Genomic DNA, 15,797 nt, shown 5'->3' with positions numbered 1-15,797 from the left:
ATGTGTTTAAGTTCTGTGTTCATCCATCCTGGTTTCCTTAAATGCTTCCCATTCTTCCTACTTTTCAGGATTGTTAACGATTGTGCTTTGAGAATCTCATTTTTAAAAATTTCCCATCCTTCCTGGACATTTTTGTCCTTAAGGACATCCAGCCATTGGATCCCACCTATTCTCTTTCTGAGTCTCTTAAAATCTGCCTTTCTAAAATCTAACCTTGAAGTTTGAGTCTTCACATGTCTTCCTCCTCTAGTTATCCAAAATTCTATAATAGCATGATCGCTGCCTCCTAGGGTCCCAGCCACCTTTACCTCCTCAACCATTTCCTCCCTGTTTATAAGGATTAGATCCAAAGTAGCAGATCCCCTTGTTTTCTCCCCTACCTTTTGGAAGATAAAGTTGTCAGCAAGAGAGGATAAGAATTTGCTTGACCTGTTAGTTTTACTTGAGAGAGATTCCCAACAAATGTCTGGATAGTTGAAATCTCCCATGACCACTACGTCATATTTTTTGGAGAACTTGGTCATTTGATACATAAAGAGTTCATCCATATCTTCAGCTTGCCCAGGTGGCCTGTAGTAAATGCCTACAATGGTGTCCTTTCCGTTGTTCTCTCCTTGTATTCTTACCCAAACAGTTTCCACAGAACTCCCAGTCTCTGAAGCTTCAATCTCTGTGCAGATATACGCTTTTCTAACATACAATGCAACACCTCCTCCTCGTTTATCAAGTCTGTTTCTTGCAAATAAGTTGTATCCTTTTAGCCTTTTATTCCAATCATGTGTATCGTCCCACCAAGTTTCAGTGATTCCAATGACATCATATTCCTTTTCCTGCATTAGTAGTTCCAATTCTCCTTGTTTGTTGCCCATGCTTTGTGCATTTGTATAAAAACATTTTAGTTTGTGATTGGTTTCTCTTCCTCCCATATTTTTATTATTTAAATTGTTTTGTCTTTGTTCTTCCTTTCCACTTCCAGTAGCAGAGATCTCAATAGTATTTGTCAGCTGTATGGCTTTTTTCTGGCCTTTTGCTTCCCTTCCCACATTGTTCTAGTTTAAAGCTCTTCTGATGAGTGTAGCAAGGCGACTTCCAAATACATGTTTTCCAGTCTTCGTAAGGTGCACCCCATCTCTAGCAAGTAGTCCATCGTATAGGTAATTCATTCCATGATCCAGAAATCCAAATCCTTGTTGACGGCACCATCGACGTAGCCAGTTGTTCACCTGTAGAATCTTATTCCACCTCATTGTTCCATGGCCATCCACTGGGAGGATGGATGAGAAGACCACCTGCGCTCCCAATTCTTTCACCTTCTTGCCTAAGTCACTGCAGATGGTTTCCAGGTCCTTTCTTGCGGTGTCATTTGTCCCCACATGTATTAGAAGGAATGGGTAGTGATCTGTAGGTCTGAAGAGTCTTGATATCCTGTCAGACACATCTTTAATTTTTGCTCCTGGAAGACAGCACATTTCTCTTGAGGTTATGTCTGGTCTGCAGATAGCGGCCTCTGTTCCTCTTAACAGGGAATCCCCCATGACCACCACTCTCCGTTTTTTCTTCACAACATTCTTCTTTCTCCATCCAGGAGGATTCTGAGGGCTTAGAAGGTTATTCATTGCTGGCAAAGTCTTATTTTGCTGTATTTCTTCATGGTTCTCCTGCGTGAGAGCCTGGTACTGGTTCCTGAGCAGTATGGGTGCTGACTGCCTCTCGATCCTCCTGCTTCTGTGGGTCACATGCTTCCATTCCTCTGCTTCGTCAGGTGCAGTTCGAATTTCTTCTCTTTCTGAATCATGAAGAGATAATTCTGCTCTGTCTAAGAACTCTTCACCTTCCTTAATGATTTTCAAGGTAGTTAACCTCTCTTCTAGATTTCGCAACTTTTCCTCCAACAGGGACACAAGCTTGCATTTCTGGCATGTGAAGTTTGGCTTTTCCACTGGCAAGTCTGTGAACATGTAGCAGGATATGCAGCTCACCAAATGGCTCCTGGACTCTTCCATGTTCTTATTGTTAATGTTCTGAAAACAGTGAAAAAAGCTTAAAAAAAAAGCTTCAAAATGTGCGCGCCGGTAGGCGCGCGGTTTACCGATGTCCTCTTTTCAGCTCCAACAGCCAAAATCCAGTGTTCTTTGAGCTCGCGGAGACTCTTCACTTACCCCAAAATGCAGTGGGAATATGCAAATTATCTCCTCAGGACTCCTCCCCTGGTTTTTGAGTCTTCAATGCAAGTCAATGGCGGCAATTACTCCGCGCTTCCGCAAAATTAATGGACATAAACGCTGCGGAAAAATCCGCAGCATGGGCATAGAACTTGCGGAATCCCCTTGGGAACCATGGGGGGTGGATTACCTAGCGTTTAACAAGTGTTTACGCTTCGGAAATTCCGCAGCATATACGCTTGAAAAACGCTACATGGGCACTTAGTCTACTAATACACATAAATCTGGTCCTATATGTGTTTGGAGGATACTACAATACTACAGGAACCTAGCAAGACACGTGTGGAGAGTCCAAATAGGAACACATAATTGGCCAAAAAAGGATGGCTTCCTTGTAGTCGAGTGCGAGGATGGCCACATAGACAGAACTGAGATTACAAGAGGAGTGTCATTCTTTTGAATAATCCTAAAGAGTATTCCAAGAACAGTCAGTAACCCCATCTGTAAACTGGTCATTAGATTCGGTGCAATTTAGATTGCGTTGAAGACAATTTATAGTGTGTTGGGGGCCCATGACAGTACACAAACATTTGGCATTGGGGTAGAGGACTGCAAATGTTATATTATAACATCCAAGTGATCCAAAGCTGTTTGGGAACAGCTTTCCATCTAGTTTTCCTCTTGAACTTGAAATAAAAATGCACTATTGTACGAGTGTTCATGCAGATTGAGACATCAGTGAAGGTAGCTGACAGAGAAATGGGCTATTTATGCACATAACTGGCTAGTTTGCTAGAAGGGGCAGACTGTCCATGACAATACTACATGTTTGGTCAGATCTTTGATCAATAGCAGCCTCACCTAGCTATAGCAGCTGTTACTAGAGGGTTCCAGATACCAGGCTATCATGTAAAACCATTGGTTATTATTTAAAATGGGTTGCACCATCAGCTATTATTTATAATGGGTTGCCTTAAGGCTATGTGCCCATGATGCAGAAATGCTCAGGATTTTTCCTGAGCGTTTCTGCATCTCCCTGGCAGAAAAAACGCATGCGGATTGTACATGCGGATTGTACATGCGTTTTTCCTGCCTGGGACATGCGGATGTGAAGCGTTCGGCACATGCATTTCCAAATGCGGGTTGACAAGCGCTTTCCAAGCGATTTTAGCATCACTTGGAAAGTGCTTGTTAACTTGGTCACACTATATAAATCCATGCAACCGGCATGAATTTATATATTGTGAACGTAAAAGAATGGTAAAAAATAAATAAATAAATATACTTACCTTCCAATGGCCCCCGGAGTCTTGCTTCGCTCCGTCCTGGCTTGCCGGCAGCTCACGGTACACTACACTGAAGGACCTGCCGTCACATGACTAAATTACGTCAGCGCAGGTCCTTCAGTCCACCACGATCTGTTGGCAAGGAGAGTCTCCTGTCCTCCACAACCGGGTACCATCCGCACATTGAAACGCTTGGATTCCGCATGTACAGATGCAGTGAAGTGGAATCCAAGCGTTCCAATGAAAGTCAATGGCGGCGCAAACGCAGCACTTCCGCAAAATAATTGGTAGTGCTACGTTTTTTTCTGCAATGATAACCCGCAGCGGAAATTTCCGCAGCATGTGCACAGCACATGCAGATTATCGTTGGGGAACATGGCAGGCCTTTTAACATGCGTTTTTTAACCGTTTCTGCAGCGTTTTTGCCGCTGCTGAAACACTTAAAAAACGCATCGTGGGCACACAGCCTAAAGGGAATCTGTCAACAGGTTTTTGCTATTTAATCTGAAGACAGCAAGAGATAGAGGCTGAAACACAGATTTCAGGGATGTGTCACTTGTCAAAGTGCGCGATGTGAAGGATTTATCACTAACAGATTAACATGGGGGCACTGTTACCTCCTTTTACAGAAGGAAAATGGCGAAGTGCTCAAAAATGATGTTGAAAAGGCCGAACTTTTAAATTCGTATTTTGCATTTGTGTTCTCTAAGAAAGCAAATGTAACATCAACTGATCTTCACTGTGCTATCGAAGGAATAAAAGAATCCACACTATCTATAAGCAGAGAGATGGTGATGGAACACTTAGCTAATTTAAATTAATTTAAATCTACTGGTCCAGATGAATTACATCCTAGGGTACTGAAAGAGATACCAGAGGAAATTGCAGAACCACTAGCAGGAATCTTTGAAAAAGATTGGAGAACAGGAGAAGTCCCAGATTGGAAAAGTGCAAATGTTGCCACCATCTTAAAAAAAAGGAAAGAAGATGGAGAAATTACAGGCCAGCGAGCCTTACTTCTATACCAGGAAATATCTTTGAACAAATTATTAAACAGCATGTATGCAAGTGCTTGGATAAGAATGCAGTAATTAACCAGAGCCAGCATGGGTTTGTAGCAAACAAGTCATGCCAGACTAATCTTATTTCCTTCTATGATGGAATCACTGACTCGACTTCAGCAAAGCATTTGATAAAGTATCTCAAACTATCCTTATTGAAAAAATGACCAAGTATGGGATTGATAAGGCAACAGTTAGGTGGCTTCATAACTGGCTCAGTGATCATACTCAAAGAGTGGTAATAAATAGTTGCACATCCAATTGGAAGAGTGTTTTAAGTGGGGTACCACAAGGCTCTATCCTGGGCCCAGTGTTGTTCAACATTTTTATAAATGATCTAGATAAGGGAACTGAAGGAAAACTAATCAAATTTGCAGATGATGCAAAGCTAGGAGGGATAGCTAACACTAGAGAAGACAGAGAAAGGATTCAAAAGGATCTAGATAAGCTTGAACAATAGGAAGTGACTAATAGAATGGTATATAAGAGTGAGATATGCAAGATTCTACATCTGGGCAAGAAAAAACAAAATTACATCTACAACAGCACGTGTTAAAAAGACTTGGGTATACTAAAAGATAATAGACTGCACATGAGTCAACAGTGTGATGCAGCAGCAAAAAAGGCAAACACAGTTCTGGGATGAATTAAGATAAGTAGAGATTCTAGATCACTTGAAGTAATTATCCCCCTCTATTCCTCCTTGGTTAGACCTCATCTGGAATACTGTGTCCAGTTCTGGGCACCACATTTTAAAAAAAGACATCGAAAAAAGGGAGCAAGTTAAGAGAAGAGCTAACAGGATGGTGAGTGGACTGCAAACTATGTCCTACTAGGAACTGTTAAAGGATCAGGGAATGTTTAGCTTGCAAAAATGAAGGCTAAGAGTAGACTTAATAACTGTCTGAAATTTAAAAAAAAAAAAGAAAAAGTTTTCGGGTGTCACCATATTCAGTGACCCATAACATTTTCAAATTGTGGTCGATAGGGCTGTGAGAGAGCTTGTTTTTTGCATCCTGAGCCAAAATTTTAATGATAGTATTTTGGGGTAGATATGATGTTTTGATCGCCTCTTTCATATTTTGATAAGATTGCACTTTTAAGGATGTGGTTATGTCACATACTATAACTGTAAAAAGGGCGGTGCTTTGAAGTTTTATATATTCTTAAAAACATTTTTTTCACTTTTCACTGTATTTGTTAGTCCACTCCCCTTATGAGACTTGAACCTGCAATCTTTTGATTGCTTGTACTATACAAAGCAATACTACAGTACTTCTGTGTATAGTGAAAATTACAGTCTCCTATGAACACCAGCCAGAAGCTTTTAGTGTTTTGTAGTGTGCATTCAGTGTGCTCTACATCTACAAGGAGTTTGTGTCAACTTTGTTAATTTAAACCCCCTACATTGTAATAAATAACATAAAATTTAGGATGAACACAAAATCTAAAATGTGCATCTCCCCACCCGTGAGAGGGAATCTGAGAATCTATGATACGACACTACTGAGACAGCAGAGAACACAATTGTTTTGACATTTTCACAGGCTGCAGTGAAAATACTTTTGCCATAAACTGTCCTAAGGCGCAGTCTCTGTGTGTTGTGGCGGTGAATACTTTTTTCCATTATCTGCTTCAATAAGATCTAGGCCAAGTGTTTAGGTTTCTTTACTGCCAGTGCCAGTAACTATTTCTTCACAATGATTTGTGTACTTAACTTTACCATCTGCTTTGAGAACTTCTTTTATATAATATTCCCTTAAGAGTATTCTGTTATTGCTTGGGTTATATGTTGAAAAATAGCAACATATAAAATATATGCATGTCATGTCTTTCATCCTACAGGAAACATTAAAGTAACTACAGGAGGTTTCTCCATAATGAACTGAAATGCAGGCAACCTTTCTGTAGATACCACCATAGTGGATCTCTTGCACATCACCTTGCTCCCCCTAGGCAGCACTTATTGTGCTCAGTCTCTTAAAGCACTACGCCAGCTTTTTTTTCGATCCCTTTGCTAGGGATCACATAAAGTGCTCAGCATAAATGAGTACACCCCAACCCAACAGCTCAATCTATACTTCAGCATTCCTGACAATAAATTAAACTGGGCCCAGTCATCTGATCCTTGACCAAGCAACAAGGCTCCTAGGTTGCTTTTGAGTGTAAAAGTATATTTATCATTTGTTACTTTTGGATTGACCCAGATTGATACTTGATTACTTCATGACTACCGCCTGTTATGGGTGGGATTCAGCTGGTTCGCTTTACTTTGAGCAAACTGTTTTCTAACACTCACCACAGCAGGGAGGAAACAGCCCCAATCGGGTTATCTCTATGAGGTGGGATGTTACAGTAAATAGGGGGCTGAGAGGAGTGATATAATGGCTTCATATTTGGGGGTCTAAGAGGAGGCTGTATATAGAGGAGTCTGGAAGTGATGTAAAAGTGGTGGACTATGCTGTCATATTCCTGCCCCTGAAGACACCAATTGTATTATGTGAATAATGTCATGCGTTTTAATACACTAAATTAGAATATCATCAAAAAGTTAATTTATTTCAGTTCTTCAATACAAAAAGTGAAACTCATATATAATATAGAGTCATTACAAACAGTGATCTATTTCAAGTGTTTATTTCTCTTAATGTTGATGATTATGGCTTACAGCCAATGAACACACAAAAGTCATTATCTCAGAAAATTAGAATACTTTATAACGACAGCTTGAAAAATGTTTTTAAAATCCGAAATGTTGGCCTACTGAATTGTATGTTCAGTAAATGCACTCAATACTTGGTCAGGGCTCCTTTTGCATCAATTACTGCATCAATGCGGCGTGGCATGGAGGCGATCAGCCTGTGGCACTGCTGAGGTGTTATGGAAGCCCAGGTTGCTTTGATAGCAGCCTTCAGCTTGTCTGTATTGTTGGGTCTGGTGTCTCTCATCTTCCTCTTGACAATACCCCATAGATTCCCTATGGGGTTAAGGTCAGGCGAGTTTGCTGGCCAATCAAGCACAGTGATACTGTTGTTTGTAAACCAGGTATTGGTACTTTTGGCAGTGTGGACAGGTGCCAAGTCCTGCTGGAGAATGAAATTTCTATCTCCAAAAAAGCTTGTCGGCAGAGGGAAGCATGAAGTGCTCTAAAATTTCCTGGTAGATGGCTGCGCTGACTTTGGTCTTAATAAAACAAAGTGGACCTACACCAGCAGATGACATGGCTCCCCAAACCATCACTGATTGTGGAAACTTCACACTAGACCTCAAGCAGCTTGGATTGTGTGCCTCTCCACTCTCCCTCCAGACTCTGGGACCTTGATTTCCAAATGAAAATTGGAACTCTGGGATCTTGTGAAGTGCGTCAATGACTGCCTTCTGAACATCTGTCATGTCAGCAGTCTTCCCCATGATTGTGGAGCCTACTGAAACAAACTAAGGGACATTTTTAAATGCTTAGGAAGCCTTTGCAGGTGTTTTTTGTTAATTATTCTAATTTACTGAGATAATGACTTTTGTGTTTTCATTGGCTGTAAGCCATAATCATCAACATTAATAGAAATAAACACTTGAAATAGATCACTCTGTTTTTAATGACTCTATGTAATATATGAGTTTCACTTTTTGTATTGAAGATCTGAAATAAATTAACTTTTTGATGATATTCCAATTTAGTGAGATGCACCTGTATATATGGGCAAAAAGCATCTGGCACAGTGTGTGGGCATCACTATAGTGGTTGGATAGAAAGATGAGCCTGACTGCTGCATACAGGACAGATTGAAGAGGAGAAAGATTGGAGACAGGGAAGTCTGATTAGTAATCAGATACAGTAATCAAGGCAAAAATGAATCGGCGCAACAGCAAAAAGAAAAGGGTGGATTCTGCTGATGTTTTTGAGTTTCAAGAGTAAAGGAAAGGTTGGAGTCCACATACTAAAATAGAAATATCAAGTTTTTCAAAAATTGAAGTTTTTAAAGATACTGTTACAGGTAGAGGGAGGACATGGTGTCAGAGCGCATGGGTGATGTCATGGGAAGAAGAATATAACTGGGTCTCATCAGCATAGAGATGTACAGATTTGTTGATTGTTTATCCAGTGGGAACGATGTACAACATTAAATGGAAAGAGCCTAGAACAAGACCCTGAGGAACTCCAGCAATAAGAGGAAAAGGAGAAGAAGTAGATACAAAATGATACACTGAATGAGCTATCAGAGAGTTAGGAAGAGGAGCAAGAGTGCAGTATCCCTGAGGTTAGTAGAATAGATCAAACTTAGCAGTAATTGATGATCTTTGGTGTTTAATGCTGCAGAGAGATTAAGAAGAAGCAATATATATGTAGAATAGTTTCTGTTACATTTAGCCATCAGGAAATCATTTGAGACTTTACTACGGGCAGTTTTTTAGAGTGTAGAGTGCAAAAAACAGATCGTAAGGGGCCAAGAAGAAAGACAGCTGATTATTTGAGAACAGACTTAACATTTCAGGAGTTTGGAAATAAAGTATAAGGGATAAGGGATGTGTTGGTAATTAGCAGCACATGATGGGTCAAGAGATGGTCATTTTAGGGGTAATATCAGCAAATAACAACAAATATCTGAACAGCTGCTATATATTTTCCATGCTTTAATAATGTGGTCAAATGTGACCTATGATACTCGAGCTATTAGACATAGGACCCAACAATCAGTGAACAATATGGCTCTGTTTCCATTTGTAGTAATCGCTCACTAATACACACAAACACACACATGCTTTAACATGTTGAAGAGTGCAATCAAATAAATTTTCCCTTTACTTACGTGAGATCATTATCACAGAGCAATGGGAATTCCAGCAGCCTCAGGCATGGGAAAATGTCTCACCGCCTGTCAGTGTCAATGATGTATTTGCCAGGTTTCAGCAATGTTTCTCATTGAGTTGATACAATCCATATCATTTATTAACAAATGCAATTTGATATAATTGTGCACAGAAAACATACTTTATTTTCCCCAGCTCTGTATTTAATCACACATTCAACAGTTTACTTGCTATTGGCAGCGTAATTGAGAACAAGAATTGGCATTGGAGATGACTCCGAACGCAAAAATCACAGATGTTTCTTAGTAAAGCCATAAGATTCCAGAACGAAGAAAAAACTCATGCTGGGTAAGTGTTTATGGATTAAACGCATGGACTGGGTAATGTGCTAGATATTTCTTACCTGACGAGAGCATTTTGTGTCTCTCAGGGCTTTAAGACTTCCATTCCAGTGTAGAAGCTGAAAGATTATCATCAGTTCCTGTAAAAAAGAGGGTAAAACCTGGAATTATCAACGCGTTCCACTACACTACATTATTTACTTAGCATGTACAGTACATTATACATAGCTATTCACAGTCCTTATCATTAAGGACAACAGGGATAGCATTAGGTGGGGTTTAGCATGAAAAGCTGGGGCAATTGTCCTTGACTGGGATCGCCCTCAAAACACTTGCCCAATCATTTACAAGATTGATTTTATCTATGTAATAATTTGATGGAGCCACACAGTTATTTTAGTAAATACCCAACCCAAAACTGTACATGGTTGAGTAGGCATAAAACATCTGACAGAATTTTTATAATGGCAGGATTGCACCTGAGCGCAAGGTAGAATCTGTGTATAACTGTTTTTAATTTTGGAGTTCAATGTACCAATTAGTTTTACAAGATATACATACAAATCATAATGTATGATGACTAGAGATGATTGAATTTTTTAAAATCAAAATTTATTAGGCAGGTTCGGAGGATTTTTCCAAGAATTCGAATTGCCCTGAAAAGATTTTAATTTTCTTAATAGTGATGAGCGAGAGTGCTCGTTTAACCCTTTAAACGAGCATGCTTGGGTACTTGCCGAGTGACAAACTGGCAATCCCTACATGTGTCACAGCTGTGTAACAGCCGCGACACATGCAACTACGGCGGCTGAAACTGAAATGCCGAGCACGCCGAAACTACTCGGCGAGTACCCGAGCGTGCTCGTTTAAAGGGTTAAACGAGCACACTTGCTCATCACTGCTACTTAACACAAAGACAGCCTTAGTAAAATCAAAGTGACTTCACCATAGAAACGGATGGTAGCTCCAGTCCATTTAATAACAGTGCACCAACAGGCTTTTTATGTTTTTTTAATTAAAACACAGCCCAAAAATTATCTTTCTTAGACATTTGCAATCAGGCAGACCATTTTGCACAGAAAATTGACTCAAGCTGATCATGTTGCTGTAAGAGACAAGTAATGAGACATATATTACCTAATGCCCCTTGCTTCCTCCACACTAATTTTCTTGCTAGAGGCAAAGTAGGCCAATTGCATCTAGTGTTTGGTACTACTATTGCCCGGATGGCTAGTGCTTTTGGTGGTAGTCGTGCTTTTGATAGCTGCTCCATTTTTTGCTGTTTTATTTTTCTTTTTTACTACCCTGTCTATTACCATTAATACTTTCTATTTTACCATAAATTTTGTGCAATACTATAATTTACTTTTGACAATCTTTTCAACCCAAATTATTTAACCCTTATTACACGAAAAAGGACATAATAACAAATGCTAGGTAAACGTGCAGAAAGCAAAATGTGGCCGCAGGCATCAGTGTGGTATTGGTGAAGGAAGTAGCTTCCTTCTGGTACTAGAATAGTTAAGAAACATGTTTCCAAGAGTTAGATCTCTCTGGGCTGCAGTTAGGTCCAGTTAAGGGGTTAGCTGTGATAATCCAGCCCAGTAGAGGAAGAGGGATTCAGTGCTATGGTTGAGCACAGGATGTGAATAAATGCTTTGTTCCTGATATGTTTCCTTGTGGGCTATAGTATTATCAACTAGCCACAAGATGCCACTGTCTAGAATGCAGATGACAGGTGAAGCTTGCAGTAGCATTGCAGGCATTTAGGGCAGTGAGAGAGTTAACTGTGTGTGAGGACAGCCAATAGAGGGTTGGCACCTGAGGAAATCTCTGATTCTCAAAAAGCAGGAAGTGAGCAGTAGCTTTGAGTACCTGAGACAAGACAGACAGGCTCCATATATTGGCTGCTAGGGTAAACGTGGGCCCAGTATCTCAGACAGTTCATCGTCAGATAAAAGAGTCTCCTCATAAGAGTCCCCTTAGCTGGCCGGAGAAACTCAAGAGAGTCATTGAGGACCCGGGGGCACATTCGGTCTTCAGGTTGCAGAAGCAGTTAGGACTCAAGTCTAGGACGTGGGGAGGACTAGGATCCAGATATACTGTCATTGGTGAGGAAGATTCTCTAGGACTGGAGAATAAGGCAACAGAGATGCCTAAATTGGGAACCAGGGCTGAAGTTGTATCAAGTTACTGTGGGAAAATGACAACCTGTTGGGCCTTATCCATTATATGTGCCTGTAAATATTGTAAATATTCCTACTTCCCAAGTTATTGTTATGAACCTTGTGTCCTCTGAATTCATTGCTGCCCTGGTTCCAGAAGAGAAATGCTTGGAGACAGACGCGACTGGCTGATCAGAATTAAGTGGAAAGCACCACATACATCGCAGCACATCAGAATGAGGACACACTTTGCCTGAAGGGAGTCAGAGCGAGTATAGGCTACAGCTCGCCCACGACTACCTTGCTGGGGCACCTTACATCAGTATAAGGGCTCATACTCATCTGCGAGAAAAACGGACGAGTGCAATCCAATAAAAAATCGGATTGCACTCTGACCAATGTTATTCAATGGGTTACATCTCATCTGCGATTTTTTTCTCAGCTGAAATTGGACTGAGGAAAAAATTGCAGCATGCTGCAATTTGCCGTGTATCTTGGACGAGACTCGCCAATGCAAGTCAATGAGTGTGAGAGAAAAAACAGACGGCATACGAACCATCTGTATGCCATCCGATTTTTTCGGATACATTACCATTCTGTTGCATAGAACACTGTAAATGGTTTTGTAAATGATTGTAGAATAATAGTTAGAGAGAAAAAAAACGCATTGAATATGGCTGCTAGGTGTGAAAAATCGCATACCAATCACATGACACTCGCATGGCACTCGTCTGTTTTTTTCAGTCCAGAAATTGAACCGTTTTTTTTCTCACATATGGGAATGATCCTAAGTGTGAACTAGAGAAGAGTGAACCGGAAGACGGACTTCTCCCAGAAGTCCATTTTACAGTTCGGGAGGAGAGAGGGAAAGAGAGAGAGATCCAAAGTTCGGGTCCCTATTGATTTCTGTAGGGTCCGGGTTTAATTTCAGGTACAGTTCTTGTACCCAAACCAAACTTTGCAAGAACTTTCACGGGTCCGCTCATCCCTAGTGTGTACGGTTGTCAAATTGGACTAGTAAACAGGTTTGCAAAAACAAACATATAATGTTAAATGTCTAGATTTTTTTAACATTTGGGGTGGAGTTTTTCCAACATCAGTTGCTATTAAATGTCTTGATTGTAGGGAATTTTCTTGTATAATTTTAAAAAACACTTATTTCTCTCTTCATGAAAATATAAATACAACAACTCGCCGTCTGACATGGATTTCAAATTTTTTTCTGTAAAAACATTTGTGCTGACTCCGTCATGCCGTGCGTTCGCAGTTTGTGAAAAAAAAGTGTCCCTAGGCTTTTCAAAATTGGAGGGGCTCTTGGGGACATCTGATTCACCTAAATCCCTGACACAAGCATATTCTCTTGTCCAGTCATTGGTTGTTAAGCCTTATAAGTCTTATGTGAAATGGATGTCTAATATACTGGACTTGACTGTGGAGAAATGGCGGGAGGTGGAAGATACATTTTATTCCTCAGAGGAGAGTGCTAGGGACTGTTTGATCCAGGCAAAATTTGTAAACAGAATTTACTATACCCCGGAAAGTTTGAGGAGGTTTGGGATGGCTATGAAAGATGATTTGTGTTTTCACTGTCAAGCGGCAGAGGCCTCCTTTCTGCTCTCAATTTGGTTCTGTCCAAAAATTCTTCCATTATGGTCTGAGCTACTTCTGTTTATTCATGAACCTTTGAGTTCCGTAGGGGGTTGTAACCTAAAGTCTGCTGGGTATTATAGATGAGCTTATTAATGGGTCCAATGATAGACTATTTTTTAGATTTCTGTTTTTCTGTGCTAGAAAAATAATTATAATGGCATTTATATACATGGAAGTCCCCTGTATGAAATAATTATAATGGCATTTATATCCATGGAAGTCCCCTGTATGCTTCACTGGTTGGAATTAGTCAGTAAATATATTACACTATATAAAGTCCTCTATACAAAAAGGAGATGTGTTTATAAGTTTGCTAAGGTATGGGGATGGTGATTAGCAATAGAAGACACTAGAAAATAGGATTCCCAGGAGAGTCTTCTGTATATTTAGTTATATCATATGTCGGCATAAGGTGATAGTTAATGACTTGTCTGGGAAGGGGTGATGGGCATGGGGACTTGTATGATTGTCTGTTGTGTATGAGGTCGTATGTATTCAGTGTATTTATTTTACTCACCTGTATAGCTCCATTAATTCCACAGCACTTTACAGACATTATCGGCACATTGGGGCTCACAATCTAAATTCCCTATCATTAGGTCTTTGCAGTGTGGGAGGAAACCCAAACAAACACAAGTAGAACATACAAACTTCTTGCAGATGTTGTCCTTGGTGAGATTTGAATCCAGGACCCCAGCGCTGCAAGGCTACAGTGCTAACCACTGAGCCACCATGAGCGTATGTATATGATTCTTTAATTGTTGTCAATTTGTTCTATGCAACTACATTATATTGCTCTAAAGTCATACATTGAACTTGCTTCAGTGGACATTGATGATACTTATTGATTCTAATTTCTAATGGTTGCTATTGTTCATATTTTCATTGTGTTTAAAAAATGGAAAATAAAGCCTTTTAAAAAAAAATATTGTGTTGTCTTGCTTCTACTTTCTAGCACATTAAATATAAAAAAAGATGTGTGATTATAATTGCAATTGCAGTACGACAGATGCCTGCTATGCTATATTACTGATAAATCACACTGAGTCTAGCACCTGGCACCTCTCCTCTCTTTTAAGTATTTGTAAGTCAAAATCAGGAGTGGAACAATCAGAGGAAAAGCATAATAGAAACACATCACCACTTCTGCATTTTTCAACCACTCATGGTTTTGGCTTACAAAATACTAATGTAATATACTGACCAAATACTGAACGTGTGAACATGGCCTTATTATCAGTCTACCACTCTCATCATCTTCAGTGCTACAGTCATACAACACATTACTGACTGGAGTATTTGTCCAATATTTTAGGGCTTTCTCCTGCTATCTCTATTGTAGGGCTATGAGCTTTATAGGGGTTGTCCAGTCCAAACTGATAAATCTGCAGTCACACAGAGTGACTGCAGACTTATGAATCCCCTCAGCACATGCACGGTGCGCTGCAGGGATTCACCAGTTTCTGTCCTGGCAACGGAGGGTTATGTATGAGTTATACATACTCCTGGCCAGTGGGCGTGGCCTCGTGCTATACACTTGTGGCCAGAGGGCGTGACTGTCTAGAGGGTGCTGCCTCACGCTATACAAGTTTTCGAGAGCTGTTTTCCAGAAAAGATCAAATGTCCTGCGCTCCGCTTTGCCTGCACAATGGTCATTATAATAACTAGGCAGTGCAGAGCTAAGATAAGCTAAGCTATGTTGATGCTTGCAGCAGACAGATCCGTGATGTGAAACTGCAAATACAACTCTGTTGATGTATATGGCAGAAGATAATACTCTGTCATATGCATTAACATCTGTCTGCTGCAGGCTACAAACACAGCTCAGCGTTGGTTTCTTAGCTTTGCATTACCTAGTTATTACAAGCTCTCTATTGCAGGCAGAACAGAACCGAGTGTAGGACAGTTGTGCTCTGGTGGAAACCAGCTAACAGACAATAATGTAAAAACACGCAGTTTTACTGATCTAGATGGCAGAATATAAAATAAAGCTGGAAGAATTTGGACAGCCACATACAGTGTACACAAGAATAGAGAGATTAGCTTCTCAATATACCAAATATCTGGTGTATGCAGCTGAGCATAGCATGGTAAAGCTGACATATTCAGATAGCTTTTTGCACAGATCTAAGTCATCAACTTAGACAAGTGGGGCTTCTCAAGAGTATTGTTGAGCGAATTTGTTCGGCATTTCAGGGATGTTCATGGGCGGAGCCGATTTTTTAGCGCGAACAAGCTGGAACCCCGAACACGAACCACAATTTGAAATGCCGAACAAATTCACTCAACACTACTCAAGAGCACACAGGATAGAAAGTGAGGGCTC

The 15,797-nt window shown here is 40.3% G+C and overlaps 1 protein-coding gene across 1 annotated transcript in view; it reads right to left on the bottom strand.

Annotated features, from left to right (window-relative positions):
• Window positions 1-15,797, bottom strand: part of LIX1 (limb and CNS expressed 1) — a 169,593-nt gene that overhangs the window by 13,014 nt on the left and 140,782 nt on the right. Inside the window, exon 5 of the mRNA XM_073678168.1 lies at window positions 9,719-9,796. Within this exon, the coding sequence (XP_073534269.1) occupies window positions 9,719-9,796 (78 nt within the window). The remainder of the gene's footprint in view (window positions 1-9,718; window positions 9,797-15,797) is intronic.

The sequence above is a fragment of the Phyllobates terribilis genome, unplaced genomic scaffold, assembly GCF_046119375.1.
Source record: "Phyllobates terribilis strain yellow unplaced genomic scaffold, ASM4611937v1 Scaffold_1__5_contigs__length_1240528914, whole genome shotgun sequence".
NCBI classification, from domain to species: Eukaryota; Metazoa; Chordata; class Amphibia; order Anura; family Dendrobatidae; genus Phyllobates; species Phyllobates terribilis.
This window is presented reverse-complemented; position numbering and strand designations above follow the sequence as displayed.